The sequence below is a fragment of the Chionomys nivalis genome, chromosome 18, assembly GCF_950005125.1.
Source record: "Chionomys nivalis chromosome 18, mChiNiv1.1, whole genome shotgun sequence".
Classification (NCBI taxonomy): domain Eukaryota; kingdom Metazoa; phylum Chordata; class Mammalia; order Rodentia; family Cricetidae; genus Chionomys; species Chionomys nivalis.
The window spans coordinates 64,448,047-64,464,890 of NC_080103.1; the positions used below are offsets into that span (position 1 = coordinate 64,448,047).

Below are 16,844 nucleotides of genomic sequence, written 5' to 3' on the forward strand. Positions count from 1 at the left end.
CAAGAGGAATGTCTCACTGAGTTACATTGAAAATTAACTTCTGAGTTTGAGGCAGGAGGATTTTCATGAGTTCAAGGCCAGTCTGGGCTAAGACAGTTAAAAGTCAACTTCTAAACTTAGATAGGGGGTTCTGTTATGCCAACAAAGGTCTTTGGAGTCATTTGGATAAAAGTTAAAGTTCTGTCAATAACACAAACATATTTAGGTTTGGTTTGGTTTTCATTTCAGATACTAAATTTCCTTTCCTTATATTTTCCTCCATCCTGCTTTAGGCTCTCTGGTACTGAGAACCTAGGTAGATAGTGTATACTGTATGATTTTTCATTGGGCACATACTGCATTAGTAAATTTGGGGGGAGGATAGGAGGATATGTCTTTCTATGTTGAACAGGTGGTCACCAGCCTCCTGATTTCTGGAACTATATTCATGTTCCACTATACTTGGTCTATTTTCCATGCCATGAAGGTGTTTCTCTACATCCTAAGGTGAAGGAGATATTGAGCCTCTTACTTTCATAATTCACATGAAAGCTTTAGGAACTGGCATTATCCATCTATTGCTTCTGTTATCTATTTTAAATCAGTCTGTTTGTTACACCTTTAATATGAACTGATATTTCTAGTAGCCTAAAACTATTATATTATATTTCCAACTAAGTCATGTTTTATGGATGTGTACAGAGGAGTTTTATAATGTGTAAGGCAGTAGGATGATCCTTCTTTAGTAGCCTTCAAATACAGAAGAGTGGTTGTTTGTACTTTTAATTGGTTTGCTGTCCGGAATCTAAGTAACCCCTTCTAAACACTGTTTTGCTATCTTGTGCTTTGTAAACCAGGTTGACTTTGTGTTCACAGAGATCTGCCTGTGTATCTTTTTAATACTGTTGATCCTTAGAATCACATTAGGGGCTAAGACTTTTATTGTAAATACAGCAGATTATGTCTTGTTCAAAAGTTGCAGATAATTTTAATTTTCTCTACTTAGTTCTTTTGTCATTATAAAATCACTTTCAAAAAGAACTTAAAGTTCAAATTTATTTTTCTGTTTGTTTGTTGTTTGTTTTGAGATTGGGCCTCACTATGTAGGTCTGGCTCTCCTGGATACCAAGGGAACTTCAAGTATCTATGCTTGAATACCAGTGTGACATTTGCTTTCTCAAGTAGTATAAATAAACAATGTTTTCCTTTTAGGTACTACTAGGAAATATTGAAATGTTTAATTATGTGCAGTTTTAAAGTTTTAAATTGTTTTAGTCTATCTTACTCCAGGTAATAAAAATATTGCTCATTCTCATAGTCTAGCTAAAGATACACATTTAAAGCTTCTTGAAATCCAGTACCAAGATCTCTTAAAAATGTGAGTATTCCCTGGAATTTTATTTTAAGGGTAATACACTGGGTTAATTAAAAAAAGGAAAATGAAAACCAGATTGGTCGCTCCACAGTCTCCTACATAAGCTACTGAAAATACAGTCTCTGTACTGTCTAGTGTTCAGTGCTTTCTTGTTTCATGTGGAATGTGGTTTTGGAGCTCAACTGAGGAACTCGGCTACTTCCAAAAAGAATAAAATAAATGCAAAAGGTTAGGTTCATTTTTGAAGAAGAGAGGTTTTAAAATGTAAATATTTTCTGCAAGAAAGTCAGTTGAACTATGTTATTTAAAGTGGAATTTATGACTTTTGCCTTACTATTTAGTTTCCAACCACATTAAAAAGGATCAAATTAAAAGTTTCACTTAGTCTTTCTAACATCAGGGAGCTGTTTAACTGACCAAAAATAATCAATGTTTGACTCATTTCTAATAATATGCTAGACAAGATGGCTTTAGATAAATTAGGTATGCAAGTATTTATGGCTGTATGGTTTTGAGTTTTGAGGAAAAAAAATCTCCCATAGCATGAATCAATAGAAATACCATGTTGATGGAGTAAACACCCAACACCCAAGGACTTTCAGTAATACTTCTTAAGTGCAAAAGTTCCTAGCAATTTTACTTGTTATTGGTTAGTCTTTCTGAAAACCCATTTGTCACTAATATAGACATTAAGATATTAATACATTGACCATTAATACAGATATTAATATATTAAATATTAAATAAAGAATAATGTTTTGATCCTTTTTTAAACAGTAGTTACTATTCTCCAGGAGAATTTTAGGCATATGTTTTAAAATTCAAATTATATTTCGCAATTTTACTATTATAGTCATATTAATCATTTTGAAACAAAACAGTGCTTCCTTATTATACATTTCAAATATTATTTTCTCTCTTGATAAACATGTGTATTATTTTAGTTTGTTTTAGAAATACCAGTTTTTGATTATCCATCTTCAGACAGGTACCAAGCTAAGTGGAGTTTTGAGGTCAGCATAGTTCCTTTTATACATCAAAGACAGTGGTTTGGAACGAAAGAACTAAGAGAAACCTTAGAAGATAGCCAACTTGTCTCTTAGATGAGGATCCTGAGGCTAGCACAGATGTAACTAACTTGTCAGTCTAAGACCTGGCATCTAAATTTAGAGACTTATCTCTGCAATTGTCCTTACTCAGTAACCCAGCTCTTGGGGCACATTGGAATTTTGTGACAAAGATTTGAATGGAGGCTGCTATTTAATTAGATTGCTTACAAGTGTGTACTATAATTAACTGGAAATACAACTGGGGGGAAGGCTTGTGGAAATACTTTTGTGACCTTCTGCAGATGACAGGAGGGTCCTCACTTGGATTTGGAGGATGTCAGAGAGCCATTGCTCCCCAGCTGTAGATGGCAATGTACAACTAACTGGAAGGCACAACAGAAAAGAGCATTAGCTAGAAGCGGTTAATAAAATGAATTCCTTTCTAAAACAGGGAAATGTTCTCTTTTCAGCTCCAGCACCGACGACAGCAGTGCCCTACATGTCAATAAAATGTGTTGATGTCCGTAAGAACCACCATAAGACAAGATGGCTAGTGCCTTGGGGACCCAACAAGTGTGAAAAGATCCGCGACATTGAGGAAGCAATTCCAAGGGAAATTGAAGCCAATGACATTGTGTTTTCTGTACACATTCCCCTCCCTTCTATGGAGATGAGCCCATGGTTCCAGTTTATGCTGTTTATCATGCAGCTAGACATTGCTTTCAAGTTGAACAACCAAATCAGTAAGTATCCTAACTGCTTTGGTCACCTGTGGGAATTTTCTTCCTAGGAGTGTGAATGATGACGACAACTCAGTTATTAGCTGTTTGCTGCTTTCTGTGCACTTTCTGAGCCCTTCATCTGAATCAATTCATTTAATCTTCCAAATCCCTTGATACAAATATCTGGATTACTTCATTTTACATATAGATCACTTGGGTTCTGGTGAGATTGCCCACAGTCAGACCTATTGATCCTTTTTTTTTGTCTCCTGTGTTCATGTTTATGCCCAGGTAAGTTAGTATAATAGAATGCTTATGAGAATGGACCTAAGAGTTCTCCTGAGAGATTTAAATCCCTGATTTAAAAACTTGTATGTATACGCATGCAAAGTTGCTTGTGTGGAGGTTAGAGAACAGTTTTTGTGTTTTTTTTTGTTGTTGTTGTTTTTGTTTTGTTTTGTTTTGTTTTTTCGAGACAGGGTTTCTCTGTAGCTTTGGAACCTGTCCCGGAACTCCCTTTGTAGACCAGGTTGGCCTCGAACTCACAGAGATCCGCCTGCCTCTGCCTCCCGAGTGCTGGGATTAAAGGCGTGTGCCACCACCGCCCGGCTTAGATAACAGTTTTTAAGTGATAGTTCTTCCCGTCCTCTGTGGGATTCTGGGGATAGAACTCAGGTTATCAGGCTTATGCAGTATCTTAGTTTACAATTCTATTGCTGTGAAGAGATACCGTGACTAAGGCAACTCTTATAACAAAAACAGAAGGCATTTAAATTGGGCATGGTAGCATAGGGCTTTAATTCCAGCATCTGGGAAGCAAAGGCCAGCCTGGTTTACAGAATGAATTCCTGCACAGCCAAGGCTATACAGAGAAACCCTGTTTCAAAAAACATGTTTAATTTAGGTTTTAGAAAGTTAGTCCATGGTCATCATGATGGGAAGCAGACAAAAGTGGGGCCAGAGCAATAGCTGAGAGCTCATATCCATCCTGATCTGTCATTGGCAGGCAGATAGAGAGACAGTACCCTGGCATGAATACCATCTCTAGGGACATACCTCCTTCACCAAAGTTACATCTAGTGCAACAAAGCCACACCTCATAATTCATTTCAAACAGTTCCACTAACTGAGGACCAAGTGTTCGAACATGTAAGCTTATTTTGGCAATTCTCATTCAAACTATCACATGCAGCAATTACTTCTGCCTGGTGAGTCATTGAACTGCCCTCCGGCACCATTTACTAAAAGTTCTACAATGTTAAATAACTTATAAAACATCTCTGAACCACTTTTTATGTGCAAAATTTGAATAAAAATTGTTGTAATAAGAGCGGCGCACCTGGCTGCCTGCATGGCTTTACCCAAAATAATTACACGGAAACTGTATTTTTTTAATCACTGCCTGGCCCATTAGTTTTAGCCTCTTATTGGCTAGCTCTTACATATTGATCTAACCCATTTTTAATATTTTGTATAGTACCATGAGCTGGCTTACCAGGAAAGGTCTTAACCTGTGTCTGTCTGGAGTGGGAGAATCATGGCGACTACCTGACTCGGCTTCTTTTTTCCAGCATTCTGTTTTGTTTACTCTGCCTATCTAATTTTCTGTCCTATCAGGGCCAAACAGTTTTCTTTATTGATTAACCAATAAAAGCAACAGATATATGCAAGACCCACCTCCATCAAAAAATATCTAATTAACCAAATAATTTTGAAGAATAAGCAATTTTATTTCAAAATATAAAATTTAAAGTCTTATTCTTGAAATTCAGCCCATTTTCCTTCTTTCTTTTTTTTTCTTTTTTTTTTATTTATTATGTATACAATATTCTGTCTGTGTGTATGCCTACAGGCCAGAAGAGAGCACCAGACCTCATTTCAGATGGTTGTGAGCCACCATGTGGTTGCTGGGAATTGGACTCAGGACCTTTGGAAGAGCAGGCAATGCTCTTAACCACTGAGCCATCTCTCCAGCCCCTCCTTCTTTCTTTTTTTCCCTACATCTTGGCTAGTGAAATTAAGTTCTTACAAAAGAATTTTATTTTAATCTTAGTCATGTCCCTATGTGAAACATCCTTAATGACCAACAAATTAGGCTTTACAATTCAGAATTCTCAGAATTCTCTCCATTGTGTTCGAAAGGTTTTTTTGCAGCTCCCTTCCTTTTTTGTTTTTGTATTTATTTATTTAAGATTTCTGCCTCCTCCCCGCCACCACCTCCCATTTCCCTCCCCCTCCCCCAATCAAGTCCCCCTCCCTCGTCAGCACAAAGAGCAATCAGGGTTGCCTGCCCTGAGGGAAGTCCAAGGACCACCCACCTCCATCCCAGTCTAGTAAGGTGAGCATCCAAACTGCCTAGGCTCCCACAAAGCCAGTATGTGCAGTAGGATCAAAAACCCATTGCCATTGTTCTTGAGTTCTCAGTAGTCCTCATTGTCCGCTATGTTCAGCAAGTCTGGTTTTATCCCATGCTTTTTCAGACCCAGGCCAGCTGGCTGGTGAGTTTCTGATAGAACATTCCCATTGTCTCAGTGTGTGGGTGCACCCCTCGCTGTCCTGAGTTTCTTGCTCGTGCTCTCTCCTGCTCCTGATTTGGAGGTATTGCTATGATAGGACTGAACATGCTTTTGTTTAGAGGAATGTGAACTTTGGGAGTTGGTTTTAAATGGGGTTTAATGGGCCATACTAGTAGGAACATGGAAGACAGTGTGCTGAGAATGATTTGAGCTATGGGGGCCTGGCTCAAGAGGCTTCAAAGGAGAAGAATATTAACATGTGAGCTAGAGATCATTCTTGTGATATTTTGGTGAGGAATGTGGTTATTTTTTACTCTTTGTCTAACGAGTCTTTGTCTAAAGAGGTTAAAGTGAAGAGATTTAGGTCAATTCTGTGGGCAGAAGAAATCTCAAAATGACCTAGTATAGACTCTGTTGTATAGTTATTAGTGATCCCTCCAATGAAGATCTATAATGAAAAAGAGCAAGCTAAGAAAGCAGAAATGCAAACTATACAGTTTGAGGGAAAAAAAGAGGCACCAAGAAATAGAATGGAGATAAATCCTGTGTTCAAGGAGATAAACAGATTAAGAAATGGAAGAAAGGGAGTGATGACTTGGGACAAGACCACACAAGTTAAGCTTCCAACTTGTAAAAGAATTAAAGAACAGCTTAGGCCCTGTTGTGGGGTGGTCTTTCTGTACACTGTGAATAAGTGTTGTTCTCATTGGTTGATAAATAAAGCTGTGTTGACCTATGGAAAGACAGGATAGAGTTAGGTGGAAAATTCAAGCAGAGATACAGGAAAAGAAGAATGGAATCTAGCAGTTGCCAGCCAGGCACCAAGGAACCAAGACATGTACAAAATGAGGTAACAACCACGAACCACATGGCAAAGCATAGATTAAAAAATATGGCTTAATTTAATTGTAATAGTTAGGTAATAATAAGCCTGAGTCATCTGGCCAAAGATTTATAAGTAATATTAAGTCTCTGAGTGATTATTTGAGAGTTGACAGACTGGAGAGAAACCTCCAATTACAAATGGCATAGCAAATTGATGATCTTGAATTTCCAAAGGACCTGGGAAAACTTTAAAAAAGGAGCCAGCTCCTTTAAGAGTTTCTGCAGGACACTGAGCCCTTGAGCAGCTAGGATGTTAAACTAAGTAAAAATGCCTGTCATAGTACAAGTATTAGCATTCTAGAGCTCTAGGAAAGGCTTAATGCAGTTCTTATTTATGATCTTTAGGCTAGATTTTACAGCCCAAGAAGTTGGTAGAACGAGTCACCAAAGCCTCAGGCAGAGGTCCACACTGCTTAGCAGTTAAAGGATTTGTACACACAGTCAACAAAGGCTAAAAGATACAGGTAAAAGAGGTCCAGATTGAAAACACTCTAAACTCTTTCCAGTGTGTTTTCTAATGTGCATAGGCTTAAGAAAGAAAGGGTATCAACAGTTATACAAAGGAATACATAGTTAAAAAATAATCTAATAAAGTCTTTAAAGAGAGAAATAAAATAATAAAGATTACATAATAAGCTGTGTAAAGATGGAAAATACACAGTGAGTTTGGATTTTGTATATTTTTGTGTTAATTTTGAATTTTTTGGTGACTGATGGGCAAGAGACAACTGCTGGGAGACATGGTATAAATATTTTTTAAACACCTTAACTTTAAAACAGAAGTCAAAAAAATAAATTTGTAAAATGGAACTTAAAAGATTCATTGCTTTGGAGAAGTAGTTTTGCTTTTGTTTCCACAGAAAACCAGAGGCTATGAATTCATTTCCAGGTTAAGATGGATCAGGTTTGATAAAGGGAGACCTCCTGAACCTTGACAGTTGATATCTATCAACAAATGTTGTAACTGGTCTTTCTAGGACTTGGCCATTAACTCAAATTTCCTCAGGGTCCCCATATGATTAACAGCATCCACCAATCAACAGGAAGTAGTCTAGAGAACTACACTGAAATTCCAAAAATATTATTTATAAGTGCTTGTTTTTATTTAAAGGGGGTTGATTATAAATTATTATTGATCATAGTCATTCTCTTTCTAAATGAAGAAGGTGAGATATTATGTAGAAATTATAAGAGGAAAATGAATCAACTTATATTTAAAAAACAGCTGTTAATCTCAAAATATTTTACTCTTGTATAAATTTTAGTTTGTTGATGCAAATTTAAGATCAATTTTGTTATACTGTATGTATATTTCTACTCTTGTTTAAGGTGTTATGTTTATGCAGCTCATTTAAAAATATAATATATAATTTAAAAATCCAAATTAATGGTCTTCTATAATAGTCAAACTTGTATCCATATTAGTTTTTTTTAGGTATACAAAGATATATTTCAATTACGTAGGTTATCTTCAAACACCTCAAAGACCTATAGAATATGGCATTTAAAATGTTTTAAGAACTTAGACTTTTCTTGACAGTGAGACATGTCTGCTTCTGGCAGCACCAATTGCTTTAAAGAAGATGATAGGCATTGAAGAAACTTATTATGGAGTTTGTTTTCAATATGGCAAAACTAGCCATTTGGGCAAAAAACTGCTCTTGCCTAGACTGCTTGACATGCAGGACCCACAGAAAAATGATCTCTAAACTTTGCCAAAACAAGGTAGGATGGTCCTTTAATTTCTTGATTCACAGAAGAAACTGGCAGAAATTCTGCAGGACACAGAGAAAAGTGACTGATGAACTTTGCCAATATAAGTAGGAGAGTCCTTTAAATACTCTAGGCCTGATAGCTGAAGATGAATGTCCCAGCATTACAGAAGAACTTTGGGTGACTGTCTAGGCAGTCAGATATCTGTGTCATTTCTAGAGTTTTGTAATTTGCTTACAATGTGCTTCTTGTTTATTGAGGTAATATCTTTCTGGGATCTTTGATGGAGTTGAAGACTAGATCGTTGTAATTATAGTTTTCTTTAGTTATGATAAAAGATAAATTAGATATGAAACTTTAGGCTCACAAAGGTATAATAAATGATATTTTCTTTAATTTTGCCAAGTACAACTAGACTAGATATTGTAACTATAATTCTTTCCTGATAACTGTTTTGTTATATGTAATTTTACTATGTCAAAGTAAAAACTTTCCTTTTTGATTAGATAGAAAGAGGGAAATGCTCTGGAATAGTCTCTTTGTACACTATGAATATGTGTTGTTCTTAATGGTTGATAAATAAAGCCACTTTGGCCTATGGAAAGATAGGATACACCTAGGTGAGAAATCCAAGCACAGATACAGGAGAAGAAAGGTGGAGTCTGGGAGATACCAACCAGGCACTGAAAGAGCAAGACATGCAAAATATGAGGTAACAGCCATGAACCATGTGGCAAAGCATAGATAAAAATTATGAGTTAATTTAAATGTAAGCCTGGGCCATCTAGTCAAGTATTCTTAAGTAATATTAAGCCTCTGAATGCTTATTCAAGAACTGGCAGGTGGGAGAGAAATCTCTGATTACAAGGTCAAAATGTAGTGGTGCATACCTTTAATCCCAGTATTCAGAAGACAGACTAGTGGATATCTGAGTTTGAGGCCAGTCTGGTCTACATATTGAGTTTCAGGACAGTCAAGCTTATGCAATGAAGGAAACCATTTGAAAACAGAAAGTTAGAGAAGATATAATTGAATGAGGGGCCATGTTCCAGCTCCAGCAAGCAGAAGAACTTGGCAACTTTGCCCACGTGGTTCTGACTGTAGAGTCAAGCATAGAATAAATTGGTTATGGAATCTCTCTCCAGGACTAAGAAAAGCCACCAAGGCCAGGCACACATGAGGGGTGTCCCTGAATGAAGGCCTAGAGAGGCCATTGCATGAAGCTGTGAAGGTAAAGCCTGGATTGTTTTTGAGACCTCAACATGGTGAAGATGCTGAGTTGTAGGATGCCTTCCAAGGAAAGCTGATAACAGGGAGTGGAACTAGCCCAAGAGAAAGAAATATGTTGCAGTCAACAAAGTTGAATGAAATTGGAGAAGTGAAGTGTGCTTTGGCATCAGAACACTGAATCTCCAAACACTCTCATAGAAACTTCTTTCTTAAATATGTAACAATACCCTAATGAATCAACATGCTACAAATAAAAGACTGTGGAGTGCTCAGGCATAAATGAGATGTACATACCATATATCTTCTTCAAAGACTCAGAGAACTTCATGGAAGATGAGCTGGAAAGATTGTAAAAGCCAGAGGTGGAGGATGACTTCAAGAAAACAGTGTTTTCTTAGTTCAACAGGGCAATTGCACATAGGAACTCACAGCTATTTTGATAGCATACATAAGAATTACACAAGCTCAAGCCACACATTACAACATGGAGTGAGGGAGGTGGGTGTAAAGTTTTACCACTAATGAAGGAGTCATTAATATTTCGTCACTGCTGCAAGGTGTGTGTGTGTGTGTGTGTGTGTGTGTGTAGGGATGGAGGGGGTATATCTATATCCACATGACACACACACACACAGAGTATCATATTTCTTTAATGACATGACCCCTGGTAGGTGGACCTATAGGGCAGGTCCCATCCCAAAAGTAGTTGGGCAATACAACTGGACTCAAAGTGAGGGAGAAGGGAGAAAACTTAAACTTTAGTAGGTATGGAGTTGACAGTGAAAGGGTGGTATTGGAGAATTTGGGGGAGTATGATCAAAATACATTGTATAATATTTTCAAAGAATTAATAAAATATTTAAAAATAGCACACTCAGCCGTGTAGTAGTGGTGCATGCCTTTAATCCCACCCATCACTTACCATTCAGAGGCAGGCATATCTCTGTAATTTCAAAACCAGCTTTGTCTATAGAGCCAGTTCCAGGACAGCCAGGACTAATAAATAGAGAAACCTTGTCTCAAAAAACCACCCCCTAAAAAACAAACAAAGGAGCAAGCAAAACCAAAAAAGTTCTTTAGGGACAGGAGAAATGACTCAGTGGTTAAGAGTACTGGCTGCTCTTCTAGAGGACCTGGGTTCAATTCTCAGAACCTACATGGCAGTTCACAGTTGTCTGTGACTCAGGTTTCAGGGGACCTGACACTCACAGCAAAAAAAAAAAAAAAACTCCCTGCAAACGACAGTGACCCATCTATAACGCTATAGAAATATGTCTGTATTGGAGATAAAAGATAAACTACTGAAAGATGTCAGGGCTTTTCAGTGTGTTACTAATTTGATCTTTTTGACTAAGAAATTGTGAGTTTAATCCTACTGGAAAAAATTGAAAATTGTATATGTAATGTGGAACTGAAATGTAGATTCAAAATTAGAGACCTGCTTGTCCTTTAATTAGACAGTAGCTAGAGACTGCATTTCTTTTTTGTCTGTATCTCTCACTTGGTGGTACTCCTGACAGGAGGCTACTTGTGAACTTTCTAATAGGAGAAGTTACCAAGCTGAGCTAGGCTAGCTTCACACTGCGCTGGCTTCAGAGGCTAGTGAAACCCCATTCCCTTTGCTTTAAACTACAGGCACAGCCATCACTGTTACTACTGGCCGAGTGACTTGGATTTCAGAGGATGCCAGTAATTGTGGTTTTTCATCACAGAGGATAAAGATAAGAGGAGAGACAGGCTGGTTTTTACACAATTAAATGTTGCCTCTCAGGCACCTCTGTTGGTAGGAGTCTGAGGGTCAGGAACCTCCAGCCATATCATTTTCCTCCTGGCTGCCTGCTCTCATCTGTATCCCCAATTCAAGGGGATGAAGAAAAGGTGAGTTGGAAAGAAAAGCTGAATTTTCTGGTCTAATTTTCTTTTCCAAGTCTTGTCTGTGGAGCAGATAATAAACAAAGATTTTCTGTGGAGTAGAGGAGATCACTTCAGTCAGTAGCTTTTTTATATGAACTTTGTTTCCTCTGTGCTTTGTGGTCAGCTGCAAGATACAGCATGAGGAATGTGTATGAAATCTATTCTTTCCTTTTATGATTATGACAGTGTTGTTTTGTTTTCATGTATGGCCATGAATCTGAGGCTCTGGTGTTTTTTGGTTTTTCGAGACAGGGTTTCTCTGTGGTTTTGGAGCCTGTCCTGGAACTAGCTCTTGTAGACCAGGCTGGTCTCGAACTCACAGAGATCCGCCTGCCTCTGCCTCCCAAGTGCTGGGATTAAAGGCGTGCGCCACCACCGCCCGGCTGTTTTTTTATTTGCTATTTGTCACTCAATATTAATCAGATTCCGGTTTTTATCACTTATCACTCAATTGCAATTGTAAATGCCCTGAAGATAGGAATGGCTTTATAGTTATTTGTTTTTACCCCGGTTTCTTAAATAAAGAAGGAAGTTAAAGAGTTGATAATGTTTTAGATTTCTTCCTTCATGAACTATTAGAACAATAAAGTACTTTAGTAATAATATGAGCCAACATCATAATTTATTGAGAAAATACCATATATAAAATGACTTAAAAAGTTGAGTGGTGAATAGAGGCCTTCCTAGTGTAAGGAACAAGTTTCCTAATTTCCCTGATGTGTAACTCAGTGACATAGTGAGAAACAGCTTGCTCTTTGGAGTCTGGCAAAATTGGGTGTATAGTGTGTATCCTTTTCACCATAACAGGATTTATTTTCTTCACTTTGAGATTATGAATGGTTTATTCTTTCTGGTTTCTGTATGGATGAAAAATGTTAACATATTTTACATGTAATAAAAACTAAAATACTTTGCTTTAAAAATTACTCTTTCCTTTCTTTTTCAAATACTATACTACTTTTATAAGAAAACACATTTCTGACATCAATTTAATATCAGAAATTGTGCCTTACTGTCATTTATAAGAACTTAGAAAGGAGTGGTGGCTAATATACCGACGAATGAATAATCAGCGTATACTAGAAATAGACATTGTTTTCAATTATAGGAAATGCCTTCTCTTTTTCCTATCATCCTTCGCATAAGGGAGTTGAAATTGATTTATAAACAAAGAGTATTAAACAAATAGCATTTACTTTCCTGCTCAGGAGTGCGCAAGAAGCTGGGTATGTGAAGTGATTAAGATGAACAAGGCACCCACCAGACTCCACTTGTTTCAGAAGTGATATGAACACAAATGATTGTGAACAATGGGAAGGGAGAGAAGCATAGGGCTATAGAAGGAGAGCTCAGGAAGACTCTGCTCAGTCACACACATAGATAAAGAAGTGTTGACATCACCAGCAAGGCAAGAAAGTCAAGGAAAAAGCATCCCTGGAGAGCAGAACAGAAAGGCAGGTCTACTTCTCATCCTTGGTGGTTTTTATTTAGGGAACCGTAACTGACATTTTTGGTGCTCCACCAATGATCACATTCATGTTTTTTTTTTTTTTCTTTTCTCTAATTCAAATGGGCACATGTCTCTTCCACTTTGTTTGCAATGTTATGAATCTGTCCATCTCCAGGAAACCCAGGTAGCAGCAGAATATTGTCCTATTGCCCTCAGAGCTCAGTTTAGGGAATATGTGGCTGAATGATCAGGAAAGGATGGCCTTATCTGCAAAGAGAACTCTGAATCTTTAGTGCAATAATTTTCCACATTCACAGGACAAAGCAAATACTCTGTGTGAGTAACACTGGCTTGGCTCCAGTAATAACACAGCTGTTGAAACAGCTTAGTCACCGGGGCGATGGAGGTAGTGTGGTGAGAGAATGCTGGGGTGCAGTGAACTGACATTTAGCTGGCTAGCTGGGGCTCTGAGAGCCAGAACAGATCTGTGGGAGAGCTGTGGAGAGGCTGCTCCCCGCCCACAGTCATCCCCTTGTTTCTTTTGAAGCTGAGCCATAATCCCCTCCCTGGGCAGGGTGCCTGAGGAAGAAAACTGAACACGTTTTTATGACTGATGGGAGGGAATGAACTGTTCCGATCTTTCTAGACACCGGGTTTCTCTCCCTTACAATGACCTGTTTGTTTGTTTTTGTTTTATTGGTTTGGTTTCTTGTTTTTTAAATGCCTCGGGGTAGTTAAAATATAATGTGTAATTTAGATATAGTGGGGTGGGGGTGACCTGCAATTATGGAGAAAACCTCAAGTAGTTCTTTAGTTTTGACTGTTCAGGTGATATAAGAAAAAGTCAGATGGAAAAGCCTCAATCCTCATGACTGGTCTTCCCTTGATCCCTATAGCAATTGCAACTGCTAGAGCTTTGTCCTGGAGTTCTGTGGACAGATCTGATAAAATACTTCACTGGTCACATCAGAATTTGGGACGGCCTAATGAATTGCTATGCAGCTACCCTGCTGTTTTTGCAGCCTTTGAACATCTGACCTTCATGTTTTTTTCTTTGTCCTGGGCTCCTTTTGCACTGTTTGTTTTGGAAATTGTTGAGTTAAATTAGCCATCTCTTTCCTTCCTTGGTTACAGTATGAGAATGCAGCTGTCAGTCTGTGAACATTGCCATTGTCTATTTTTAGATTCAGTGTGAATAAAGCTCTCTTCTCTAATTGCAGAGAGAGAAGAGAGAGAGAGAGTTTTACAACCACCAAATCAGCTATTTCGAGTGCTCTGTACACTGTATGTGTTGTCCTGGGGAGAAAACAGGTAGCCACTGTGTCTTTCCATCCCTCAGTTATCAGGTTTGTTTTCTCTTGGCTTGAATAATGATTATGGCCATATAGGAATAAGTCTGACCACATTTGTTTTCCTTGTTTTAATACTTGCTGGCTTGAATAGTTCTGTTTTCTCTAGCTTTGTTATATGGGGAAAAAAGATGATCATTGAGTTCAAATTCCTTGCAAATTATTCTTTTACTATATTTTTTAATTAAATAAACAGAGCTATGAAATACAATGGACTGTGATTTTTTTTTTCTTGTATAGCTCTCTAACCAACATCCGTTGTGCCTAAATCCAGGTCTGTCTTTTATGTTGCTGCTAGGAATGCTTCAATTTTTTTTTTTTTGAATGCTTCAATTTTTTAAAATTTTTTATTTGTTTTGATTTTTTGAGACAGGGTTTCTCTGTGTAGCTTTGGTTTTCCTTGAACTTGCTCTATAGACCAAGCTCACAGAAATTCTATGGTCTGTCTCGGCCTCCCATGTGCTGGGATTAAAGGCATGCTCCATCACAGTCTGGCCTGCTTCAATATCTTTCTAGGGAAAATACCATGGTATTCAGTGTAACTTGGACTCTTAGTTATCAGACTCTTCCAGCTGCTCAATCCTTTATTCCTTCTAGCAACTCTTCTATCCCCACCATATTGAATTAGTTTCTCTGACCATTTAATCCTTCTTTATGCTTATATGGATTTTTAGATGTACATCTTCCTTTATCCATGGTTGCTTCTACTCCATTGCTTCTTGAACTATTGTCCTGTGATTAGTAGGTAGATATCACTGTGGATGAGTTGATTCTGAAAGTCACACTTTCTGTGCTTCATTGCTTAACCCAAATGCCTTTAAACACTTTGAGATATTTGTATACATAGGTTTGTTTCAGTGTTCGATTTTCCCAATTTACTGTGAATAATTTGAGGGCAATGCTTTTGTCTTATCCATTTTTATCCTTAGTAGTATTTATAGAACCAGTCGATGCTTGGAAATATTTGGTAGAGGAAAAAGAAATTCATTTAACTTTCAGAGGAATTTATTGCCCTCTCAGTGGCAGTGCAAATTGTTATGTCTTTGTCTTATCATCTGATTTCCCTCTAGCTTTAACAAGCCAGGTTGAATAGATTGTCAAGTCTTTCTGTATACGGAAGAATGTTGCACAATTTTTCTTCTCTGGAATCTCTTAGAAGAAGTTTTATTTATTAGATAATTTCTGTGTCTTGCAGACCCATTTTATTGTTTTATTGAAGCACAAAACCTTAGCTAGGCACTAGGTCAAAGAAGTTGTTGGTTTATAGCTTCTGGAACTACATTTTCTTTTTTTCCCTTTAACCCCACTGGCACTTTCTAGCAGAACATTAATACATTATCCCCATATTATTATCCAGAAAAGAGAATTAATCACTTTCTCACAAGCCACTCTTTTTCCTGATCTAGAGAATGCGTACATTTTTTTATTTTATTTTATTTTATTTTTGGTGTGTAACTGGGAACTGTATTCATTACTTATTTTTTAGCTGTGGCTAAAAAAATTGACAAAGGCAACTTATAGAAGGAAGAGTTTTTTGGCTTATGGTTCCATGAGGATCCGAGTCGGTCATTGCAGAGAACCATGGCAGCAACCGAAAGTGATGGCAGCAAGAACAGGAGCTGAGAGCTCTCATCCTGAACCATAAGCATAGCCTAGAGTGAGAAAACTGGGAATAGCATGTGGCTTTTGAACCTCAAAGCCTATGTGACATACTTCCTCCAGAAAACCTATTCCTTCTAAATCTACTAAAACAACTCCACTAACTGTGACCAATTATTCAAGCATTTAAGCCTGCAGAGTCATTTTAATTCGAAACATCACAGGAATTAATTACGGGTCAAATTAGACAAAATACTTTTGTGAAGTATGCAAATGTGTGTTGCATATGAATATATGCATGAATGTATATGGAGGTAGGATTGGGGATAAGAAAGTATTGGTAGGTTATGTAGGATATTCTTCTGTATGCTTTAAATATATGTTTCTCTCGTTGGTTTGTAGTAAGGAGAGGGCCCCTTGTTTGTCCCGTCCACCCGGCTAGCTTACACCAGAAATAACCACACAGAAACTGTATTAATTAAAACACTACTTAGCCATTAGCTCTAACTTCTTATTGGCTAACTCTTACATATTAGTTTAACCTATCTCTGTTAATCTGTGTATTGCCACGTGGCAGTAGCTTACCAGAGATTCTAACAGGCATCCATCTCTGGCAGAGGATCCATGGCTTCTCTGACTCTGTCTGCCCTTCTTCCTCCCAACATTCAGTTCTGTTTTCTCCGCCTACCTAAGTTCTGACCTATCAACTAGGCCAAGGCAGGTTTTTTTTAGAAAGATTTTTAAAAAAGATTTATTTATTTATTATGTATACAATATTCCTTCCATGTATGCTTGCATGCCAGAAGAAGGCACCAGATTTCATTATAGATGGCTGTGAACCACTATGTGGTTGCTGGGAATTGAACTCAGGACCTCTGGAAGAGTAGTCAGTGCTCTTAACCTTTGAGCCGTCTTTCCAGCTCCCCAAGGTAGTTTCTTTATTCACTAACCAATGAAAGCAACACACAAACAGAAGGAACTCCTATACCAGGTAAAGTATGAAGAACTAAGAAAACAGAAATGACTAAGATGCAATTCCTGAAGTTAAGAAGGCATCAGTTTG

At 37.6% G+C, this 16,844-nt stretch overlaps 1 protein-coding gene across 1 annotated transcript in view; it reads left to right on the forward strand.

Annotated features, from left to right (window-relative positions):
• Positions 1 to 16,844, forward strand: part of Wls (Wnt ligand secretion mediator) — an 89,585-nt gene that overhangs the window by 31,672 nt on the left and 41,069 nt on the right. Inside the window, exon 2 of the mRNA XM_057793981.1 lies at positions 2,874 to 3,146. Within this exon, the coding sequence (XP_057649964.1) occupies positions 2,874 to 3,146 (273 nt within the window). The remainder of the gene's footprint in view (positions 1 to 2,873; positions 3,147 to 16,844) is intronic.